Source organism: Acartia tonsa, chromosome 3, assembly GCF_053477335.1.
Source record: "Acartia tonsa isolate MP-2025a chromosome 3, ASM5347733v1, whole genome shotgun sequence".
Taxonomy (NCBI): domain Eukaryota; kingdom Metazoa; phylum Arthropoda; class Copepoda; order Calanoida; family Acartiidae; genus Acartia; species Acartia tonsa.
In genome coordinates this window covers 27,213,678-27,224,698 of record NC_137262.1, presented here as the reverse complement: position 1 = coordinate 27,224,698, position 11,021 = coordinate 27,213,678, and the positions used below count along the sequence as shown (strand labels likewise).

The 11,021-nt window shown below is 31.1% G+C and overlaps 1 protein-coding gene across 1 annotated transcript; it reads right to left on the bottom strand.

Annotated features, from left to right (window-relative positions):
- Positions 1–1,636: 1,636 nt before the first annotated feature.
- LOC145314811 (ATP-binding cassette sub-family C member 6-like) lies at positions 1,637–6,103 on the bottom strand. Its single transcript, XM_080154893.1, has 3 exons — positions 5,962–6,103; positions 3,285–3,345; positions 1,637–1,751 (listed from the first exon to the last, which is right to left on the bottom strand). Exons 1-3 carry the CDS (start codon positions 6,083–6,085, stop codon positions 1,637–1,639), a joined length of 300 nt encoding a protein of 99 aa, XP_080011019.1. The 5' UTR covers positions 6,086–6,103.
- Positions 6,104–11,021: the final 4,918 nt, after the last annotated feature.

Below are 11,021 nucleotides of genomic sequence, written 5' to 3'. Positions count from 1 at the left end.
TAGTTAGAAAGAAGTTGTATCAACTTTTTTGCTTTTTATTTAAGATAGCTAGCCGGTCCTTTCAGTAAGTAGTAGATGTAAAATTTTTCATAGAATTCAGATATGCAATCGGTTTTTTTGTAGACCTCTTATTTTTTAAGTAATTTAAGTTTTTTAAAAAAATAATTAAGTCGGTTTTAAGGTACTAAAACGCAACAAAATAAAAGAAGAAAATAGCCAGTATAAACAAAAATAGTAAGATCTTTAATTTGACACCTTACTTTTAAAATTCTGTTGAGTAATTATCGAAAAAATCTATTTTTTAACCTCGGTTTAATAAAAACTTTAGACCTAAATATTTTCTCAAACAGACATAAAAAACATGGGTTCATATATACCTTTAGAATCAGAAAAATATTACGAATCTATTCTAAGCAAAATTGAAAAAGTTTTATAAAACTATAATAAAAAAAATAAGTTTATTTTAAGAATCATAGTTTTCGGCTTTAAAGGGTTAGCTTGAACCAAACCTAAACAAAAGACAATGCAATGTAGCAGATATTTTTTAAACACAAGAAACAATAATGTATTTTTAACTGCATTGTTTTGAAGTTTATAAACAGACTGATGGATATTTGTTCATAATTTTTCATTCTTTACATGTTCTTTAATATCACTATATTTATTGTAGTATCTATTGTATATATTGTATGAACGTTCTCCTTTTTTTCTGGCAATTCTATAGGTTAATTTTATAGATTAAGCTTCCCGATTCGTCAATTTTTGCGATTTGTGATTGGCTAGTTTAGTAGTTACAATTCTTAAAATAACTTTTTTATTTTTTCTATTTTTTATTACAATTTTTTAAAACTTTTTCAATTTTGCTTACAATGGATTCATATTATTTTTCTCATTCTAATGGTATATATGAACCCATATTTTTTATGTCTGTATGAGAAAATATTTAGGTTTAATGTTTTGATTAAACCGAGGTTAAAAAAATAGATTTTTCAACAATTACTCAACAGAATTTTAAAAGTAAGGTGTCAAATTAAAGATCTTACTATTTTTGTTTATACTGGCTATTTTTTTCTTTTCTTTTGTTGCGTTTTAGTACCTTAAAACCGACTTAATTATTTTTAAAAAAAACTTAAATTACTTTAAAAATAAGAGGTCTACAAAAAAACCGATTGCATATCTGAATTCTATGAAAAATTTTACATCTACTACTTACTGAAAGGACCGGCTAGCTATCTTAAATAAAAAGCAAAAAAGTTGATACAACTTCTTTAAGAAAACCGGCGGTTGTGATTCAGTTAATTAATTCAATTTTAAATTGCTGAAAATTTGATATGTTTGTGGAATAAAGTTGGCGTAAAACTTGTTTTGTTCTGTAACTAAAGAGAATTGGGTAAGAAGGGTGAAAAGAACGAAGTGGTTTGTGTGAAAATTTTCACTTAGAATTTTTGTCAGAAACAAGGATCTTAAATTTAGAAGTAGAAAAGAAAGGATTTCAAACCAAATTTTTGGAACGATTCTCAAAGGAAGTAAGTGATAGATCAGTTTACAGGAAGATCTGAAGCTTATGTTTTCTAGAAACATATATTAAAGCATTTTTCTTAAATGAATTAGTTTAAATTTCATTATTTTATATGACTTATTTTTTTTCCTCATGGATAATTCCTCTGCAGCTATTCGAATGTGACAAGTCATACAAATCTTCTTGTTGAATACTTTTCTTCCACCCAGCTAGGATCAGACTGTCAAACCAACTATATAATATAAATAGGAAATAAAATCTGTTTACAACTTTAGTTATATTTATCATAATTCTACAATTTAATCCCTTAAAAGATGAAAAGTTGAAATTTATAAAATCCCAAAAAAGAAGTTAAATAATTATATTATTACATTATACCCAAAAAATTTTGGATACTGCAATAATAGTGTAATGCAGAAAAATATTTCAAAGAATTGAAAACCAGCATAGGAAATAAATTAAAAAGAATTAAATCTTTTAAATGAAAAATCTCACATGGAACTAAAAACTTTAAATATATTGAAAGTTTCTTTAGAATTTCTTTTTTTTAATTTTAATTTCCAAACACTTAAAATTAAATTCCAGGATGCAATTGGTACAGGGATAAGTATTCTGAGGAAAATGTGGATCAGGGCAGAAAAATATTTTAAATAAAATAAAAGTGATTTAAAAATTAAACCATCAAAAATTTCAATATGGCAATGATAAGTTTAAATATTTTATGAGACATGTTCTTTCAGAATATTGTCTAGCTCAATGCTTTTTTGGTCTTTTGGATATGTGTTAATCCTTAACAGTCGGGCCCCTTGTTGCACCTTAATCGGTCGGGGGGGGGGGGGCCGGGGGGCGTTCATTGCCCCCCCTATTATCTCAGTCCCCATTAGAGCTAGAGGGCTAAAAAAATTTAGTGCATGTCCCCTGTTTGGTAATGAATTTCCGACCTTAAGTGAGTCAAAGTCAATTTTCGCTTCCTTCCCCCTTTTATTTAACAACCTTTGTTTTTAGGTCCTTTTTTACTTAAAAATTTCAAACGGCTGTAATTTTTTTTATTTTTGAAGCTAGAAGAACAAATTTTTTGCAGAAAATGTTTATCTTTATGTAAATTTTATGTTAGAAATATCAAATTATAAATTTCAGCAGCCGCAGCTGTAGTTGGCAGCTGCCAGCTGCAGCAGTCGGCGGTCTGCGAAATAACGGCGGCGGATCCTTATGAAATTTTAATACGTCATGTAGACATGTAAGAAAAGCTTAAGTTTAAAATTTGAAGTCTCTAAGTCAAAACTTGCGGCCACAGGAGCCTTTTAAAGATTTCTGGAGACCTGGAGGATCAGGACCTGCAGGATCATACCTGGAACCTGAAATTGACTTGAACACCTGTATTTCATATGAGGATGTACTACTAGAGGATATTTTAGTATTTTGGAATGATAAAATGCTTTGTTTAAGTCAAAAAAAATATTTTTGCTCTCTACCTGGATGACCCTGCCAGGTTTGTTGGCATCTTGTACCCTCCAGGATGGAGATATTCAAAAAATTCCAACTCTTAGTTATGTGTCATACTCATACTTAAAAAGTCACCCAGTTTGGGCTCTTTATCTTTCACACACAGAAAATGAGATAGAAAAAACCGGAGCGGGGGGGGGGGGGGGCGTTCAACGCCCCCCCCCCTCCCGACCGTTAAGAGTTAAATTGCTTTGATTTTAGTATAGGTCAGATTGAGAAAAACCAATGATGGGGATAAACCAATTTTAATTTTAATTGTTACCTAAAAAGTAATGAGGAAGTAAATGAAGCATATTCCTCTGGGGATGGATTATCCAGCGTTCCTTAAAAATGAAATATTTGTCTATCATTAATTTTTTTTCTCTCCCAACAAGTCTTAATTTAGATATGACATAAAAGTAATATAACTTATCATTCTTTTCATAATTTAATGTTCACAAACAATATTGAATTGTAAATAGAAAGCCATCAAGCTGTTCAGATATAATGGGTACAGTATGGTTTGCAACTGAGATAGAAAAAAATAACAATTTCCAGCAAATTATATAGTTGGCTAGCAAGCCATACAGTTGGTATGGTTTATACAGTTTTTATCAATTAAGTTGCAAAAAAAGGGTAATTCATTAGCAATCTATATTAATACTAGTTACTCTGCCCCTAGTCTCTAAGGAAAGCAGGGGATGCCAGGAAATTAGCTGAAAACCACCCTAAGATATTATCTGAAAAGTACAACCAATTCAGACAAATAATTTACAAGATCTTCAGCTTTAGACAATAAAATTTTAACCAGTAAGCTTCACAGATAGGATGGAATATATTGTTTGTAGCAAGCTATTGAGATAGAAATAGAAAGATAGTAAATTGGATAGATAAATGGTAATATATAGATATTACTAGATAGATAGTTAGCTAGCAAGCCGTCCAGATAGAATGGTATAGATAGTTTGCAACTTTTGGGAAAATGAAATAAGAAAACTTTGCCAACAAATATTTTTTTTGCATATTTCTGCATGCTGCATATACTCACACCCACACACACAATCTCACACACTCACACCTACCCACACACACACACTCACAATCACACCTACACATAAACACACCCGGATTCATTTCACAAATAAAAAGAATCAAACATAGATGGAAAAAAATCAATATCTCAATTAACCACTGCACTGGACTGATTTGGCTTAGTTTTTATTTTCCTGGGAAATCAAACACTTCCCTTTTGAAAGTATGTATTCCTTCCAACACCAATACCAATCTAACCAGCAGGGAAAGCATTTATTTGTGATCTCGAAAATATAAGGTTTGAAATAGTGATAAAGGCATTTTAAAACAAAATTGATAGCTGATATTTCAGACTATTTCACATTTGTCTTATATATTCTAATCTAACAAAGAAATGTAAAAAATGTAATAAAATTCTGAAAAAGCTGAGTGTTATGTTTTTTTAAGTTTGCAAAATTATTTATTTTGCATCTATTCCTTTTTCTCTGATTCACATTAGCACACACAAACTTATACCCACACACACACCCATGCACACATATTCACATAGTTTGAAAAAGTAGTCAGGAAAAATGAGAATATTTATTAGTACCACACAGGGAGAATGGAGATGCTGACTTAGGTTGAAATTTTGGTCTAAATGTAAAATTATGTGTATTTTAAGGTTGTTGATAAATATTAATTCTATGACCATTACTAACAAAAAAAAACTACATATTATATTTTTACTTTGAAGATGAATGCTCAAATTTATTATTCAAATAAACAACAAAGACAATTTAGTTTTTAGGTAAAGGTGCAATAAAAAGTTATTTACCGTAAATCAAGCATACTAATATTTATCTATTGCATCGCATATACATGATTTTTCGGCATGGCTGAGAACCCGTTCTAATCCAGCAGAAATCAATCAGTTTCGCAGCCATACTGGAAAATGATTGTTAAGGATAATGATTATGACATTTTCGTTACATTTATAGTCATTTCATTTTTTAAAAAAATCCTAGCAAAACTTGGTCATGCATGTCTAATATTTGCTTCCTAATATTATTTTATTCATATTATCAGAGCTGCACTACACTAGTCATTGGTATCATAAACGTCTAAGGGGTAGGGGTAAAGAGGTAATTGCCCACCTAAAACTTTTAAGTCTTCAATAAACTCCCTTAAATTGATAAAAATACATTAGACTAATCTCCTCATATCTTTGAAACCTCTTATTTTACCCACCTTAAAATAAAATGCTTGGACGTCCCTGATTGGTATCACAGCTTTTAGATTCTTACATAACTGCACACATTTGCACTTGAGGGTTAGGAAAAAAGTTTTATTACAAAAATAAATTGTAATGAAACTTTTTAAGTACAAATGTTTGGAAATATTTTTTCCTTACTTTTATCAAGCTAGATTGTTTTCTCATACTAAAAATTCTTGCAAAGAATAACGATCAAACAATAATTAATAGCCAAGACATTTTATTGATAAAATAACAAATAAAACTATTACTAAAATTTAAAAGGTTATTTATGTAATTTATATGTATTACATCAATATGATTAGAGATTATCTATGTCATAAGAATCAAAACTTAATTATCAGTTAATAAATGATTATTCAGACAAATATACATTCTGATAAAGTTATTTACAGATTACCAATTTTTTAACAAAATCTGGTGCTTCCTCTCAAAGTGCCTAGTAAGCACAGAAACCCCCCTCCTCTAATTTTAAAATAAATAACCCTTAAGAGGCTATAACTGCAGTACCCTAACCCTGTGAAGCTACACTGTATCCAATTTAACCTAATATTTGCCTCGATTAAAGTAAAAAAAAAACATTAAAAAAATTCTTTATTTTGATTTTATTTCATAGTAAGGGGAGGTTTCTGTGCTCAAAAAGGCACTTTATGGGATACCACACAATACTTACTTTCCGGATCAACATAGAGAGGCTTGGCATCAGGGAACATGTGAAGGAAGAACAACAGGATGGACAGAGTCAGTCTCAGGCTGGTCACTAGTTGTTGGGACTCTAGCCTTGGATTATTTGACATGGAGATACTTGTAACTCTGAATATATACAATGGATATATAAATAGGATGGACAGGGTCAGTCTCAGGCTGGTTACTAGTAGTTGGGACTCTCTCCTTGGATCATTTGACATGGAGATACTTGTAACTCTGAATATAGACAATGGATATATAAATAGGATGGACAGGGTCAGTCTCAGGCTGGTTACTAGTAGTTGGGACTCTCTCCTTGGATCATTTGACATGGAAATACTTGTAATTCTGAATATAGACAATGGATATATAAATAGGATGGACAGAGTCAGTCTTAGGCTGGTCACTAGTAGTTGGGCCTCTAGCCTTGGATCATTTGACATGGAGATACTTGTAACTCTGAATATATACAATGGATATATAAATAAAACAGATATAGTAAGTCTCAGGCTGGTCACTAGTAGTTGGGACTCTCTCCTTGGATCATTTGACATGGAAATACTTGTAACTCTGAATATAGACAATGGATATATAAATAAAACAGATATAGTAAGTCTCAGGCTGGTCACTAGTAGTTGGGACTCTAGCCTTGGATCATTTGACATGGAGATACTTGTAATTCTTAATATAGACAATGGATATATAAATAGGATGGACAGAGTCAGTCTCAGGCTGGTCACTAGTAGTGGGACTCTAAACTTGGATCATTAGACATGGAGATACTTGTAATTCTGAATATAGACAATGGATATATAAATAGGATGGACAGAGTCAGTCTCAGGCTGGTCACTAGTAGTTGGGACTCTCTCCCTGGATCATTTGACATGGAGATACTTGTAATTCTCAATATAGAAAATGGATATATAAATAGGATGGACAGAGTCAGTCTTAGGCTGGTCACTAGTAGTTGGGACTCTCTCCTTGGATCATTTGACATGGAGATACTTGTAACTCTGAATATAGACAATGGATATATAAATAGGATGGACAGGGTCAGTCTCAGGCTGGTCACTAGTAGTTGGGACTCTCTCCTTGGATCATTTGACATGGAAATACTTGTAACTCTGAATATAGACAATGGATATATAAATAGGATGGACAGAGTCAGTCTTAGGCTGGTCACTAGTAGTTGGGCCTCTAGCCTTGGATCATTTGACATGGAGATACTTGTAACTCTAAATATAGACAATGGATATATAAATAGGATGGACAGGGTCAGTCTCAGGCTGGTCATAAGTAGTTGGGACTCTAGCCTTGGATCATTTGACATGGAGATACTTGTAACTCTAAATATAGACAATGGATATATAAACAGGATGGACAGGGTCAGTCTCAGGCTGGTCATTAGTAGTTGGGACTCTAGCCTTGGATCATTTGACATGGAGATACTTGTTACTCTGAATATAGATAATGGATATATAAATAGGATGGACAGGGTCAGTCTCAGGTTGGTCACTAGTAGTTGGGACTCTAGCCTTGGATCATTTGACATGGAGATACTTGTAACTCTAAATATAGACAATAGTTGTATTAAAAGAAGCACTGCTAAAGAATTATAAAGAAAAATAACATAACGTCTGTCTTTCTGTCATCTGACAAGGATATACATGTAGCTCTAAATATAGACAATAGATTTAATACTATGGCAACTGATAATTATGATTAAGAAAGAAAAAAATAAAACTATGGATGCTATTGTTTATGTTCTAATATCAGTTTAAATAGAAAATAATTTCACAAATCACGGTTATATAGATTTTGAATAATACTATTTTGAAAACAAAGAAGTTAAAAAATATTTATGTTAACAGTTAGGGGGTTGGATCCATTTTTATAGGTTCAGAAATATAATCTATGATTACGATTTTGACCCTCTAAAAATGCAATCTACCATTCCACTTTCCCCTCTCTTGGTGATGATATCATCAACGCCGATATGATTTTTGTAATCTACCATACCAATTTTGCCTCTCTTGGTGATGATATAATCAATGCCGATACGATTTTTGAAGTGTACCATTCCACTTTCAAGAGAGGCGAAACTGGAATGGTGATTTACACTTTTAACAACGACATAATTGAAATCATACATACTATTTTTAAATTATGTTAATCGTAGGAATGTATAAAATACTACTTATAATTAATTTTTTTTATGTAAAATAAAAAAAATAACTAGAATATACCATTACTATTACGTCAATTTAAATAAGGAAATCAATGTTTATGAATACGCTGATATGTAAACACTAGCCTACAGCTCACGTTGTTCGCTGGTCTGTAATGCTCTTGAGAATATTAAATATCCGTACTGGAAAGGTAGAAGGCTAATGCAATTATTAAGATATCCTTAGGGTCCGAGTTATTAGGAAATATTATTGTATTATAAATTATAGAGTAGCTTCTCTACTAAAAAATGTTTTAGCAGAAAATCTTACTTGAACTTTGTATGTCTGTCTGGTACAAAATCAGAATTATGATTTACTTAAAATTAAAAATGAAAAGCAAATTTGTCTGTGAGGATTTCCCTGACTAAAAAGCATCATATATATTTAATTAACTCTATCAGTCAGTCCGTCCATTATGCTAAAGTTTTAGTAATTAGATTTTATGGTATTTTATGTTTTAAGTTTACTGTATATATTTCTATTGACATCTAATGTTTTAACCATATTGTCCGTCTATTTTATTAGATTTTTATGAACTTCACAAAGTTTATGGATGTTATCATATGTTTCTTGGTACTCTAATTGAAATGTCTGTCTGTCTGTCTGAAAGAAACCGTAAAGAAGTAAACGTGAATTTCTCTTCAGTTATAAAAGATCAATGGCTGGAATTAAAAACATCCCCATACTGATGAACTTACTTTGTCTGTTCGTCTGTTGGAATGGTTTGATATGCATCTACTATCAAAGATATTATATAAATTCTATTGTAAAGATTTCCATGTTTATTAGCTTTACTAAGGATGATGTCATCCTTGTTTAGCTTTAAAATTTCTAAGAAATTCTATATGTTCTATAATTAATATTTTATCAAGAGTAAGGGCACATCAAGGGTAAACCTTGGTGGGTTAGGGCCCCCTGCAAGAGTTAGGCTTATGCAAAAAAAAAACTATCCCTTCTAATTTACAATTTATTTATAAAATATGGAAGTGTATTTTCAATGCTCGATATGCACTCGATATGGGAAAGCACCCTAAACCTCACTTTGGCTGACCTTGCTTTTTTATTAAATATAATATTTTTTACGCGAAGCCCCTTTTTAATTAGAAATGTCCGCCTGAGGGTAAAACATAATTCACCATCTGCTATTAAAGATAGACGGTTTTAATTTTTGAGAATATACCCTATACCTTTAAGCATCCAATATGTGATTTACTTATTCCATCAGCCTGTCGGAAATACCCTGCAAGGCATTTAATTTAAAATGTAAAAATTTTATTTGTCAAATTCTAAATTAGATAGACGATCACGACTGATTTTTTCTAGAGAAGATTTTCCTGATAGATGAATATCTACTCTCTACCTTATTTAGTCGGTTAGTCTGTCTGTAACCCTCCAGATGACATCAATTTCTGTAGGGAAATGTGCCTTTTCTTCTATTGAAAATAGAAGTCTAGCCTATAGTCCTTAAAATAAAGTAAAAGGATCTCGGTGTGTGTGTGTGTCTGTCTGTACTAAAAGATCTCTATAAACGCAGAATCGATATTGTTCTCCTTTACAAATAAGCATCCATTATATAATTTACCTGGTCTGTCAGTCTATCGTTAATGCTCTGATTGTCATTTGATTGACAGAAAGATGAATTTTTCCCTGGTAAAATTTTACAGGGTGATTAGCATCTACTCTGCATCTCAATTGGCCCGTCAGTCTGTCTGCAAAAATATGTTTTTCCACATTTTTTATGAAGGTTAAGATCTCAATAACTACTGAAGCAATTGGGTTCTCTATTTTAGGTAAGCTTTAAATAGGTCCCATGATGGTATTAGGCTATTTCATTTTCAGATGATTTTGAGCTATTTTCTCTAGCCTGTTTCTGCCCCTTTTAATTGAGAGCCCCTGGATGCTAGGTACACATCCGCTAGTTTAAAATATTCTTATGCATTTAGAATAGAAAGAGATAAATATATTAACTTACACATAAAGATTACTTCAAGTTCAACTACTTACGTTAGAATTTCTGTCCGGCTGATTTTAGTTATTTATTTTATAATAAAAGCCTTTGATACTATGAACGTATTAACATTCTGCCTTAGCGTTTTCTTGTTTTTAAAAAAACCTCTCTCTAACTTGCTTTTTCTTCCATTTTCTTTTGATTTCTTAAATTTGATCTTCAAATACGTATTTATAATAAAGCCATTTTCATTCTTTCAAAAATGCAATTTAAATTACGGAATTTATTTTCCAATATATATTTTTTTATAACCGTCAGGAAAGGGTTAAAATGTTTTTAATTTTTGTTTCAAAATTTGGACACATTAGGGAGGGGCGCTAGAATCAACTCATTTTAAAACTAAGTTTTCTTAAATTTACTATATTATGAATTTAAATTTTCTTTTTTAAGAATAGTAATAAAATACTTCAATATTATGTAAATAGCAAGGTGAAATAAAAAAAAATAATTTATTCTTATTAAAGTAAAATATTGGGTTTTATTGTTCTGGGCAATGAGAGTTTATTATGGATTATTGGAGCACTATGAGTTTTACAGTTTTATTCCTTGGAAAACTTGAGCTCGTTTATAGACATTTATTTCCTATATAGATCTGACATGGATCTTGAAGCAATAAAGCAGGCCTTTTTGTAAATGTTAAAAATTGGAAAAATCTATTAAATAAAAGTAATCGCAAATATACTTAGTAAATAAATATACCATTCCAGTTTCGCCTCTATTGAAAGTGGAATGGTACATTTCAAAAATCGTATCGGCGTTGATGATATCATCACCAAGAGAGGGGAAAGTTGAATGGTAGATTACGTTTTT

Bases quoted from the DNA above. Each gene is read 5' to 3' on its own strand.
- LOC145314811 (XM_080154893.1), bottom strand. From the start codon at position 6,085: ATGTCAAATAATCCAAGGCTAGAGTCCCAACAACTAGTGACCAGCCTG. The intron at 3,346-5,961 runs GTAAGTATTGTG...TTCATTTTTAAG, and splicing joins TCTCTATGTTGATCCGGAAA to GAACGCTGGATAATCCATCC. The intron at 1,752-3,284 runs GTAACAATTAAA...TATATTATATAG, and splicing joins ACTTCCTCATTACTTTTTAG to TTGGTTTGACAGTCTGATCC.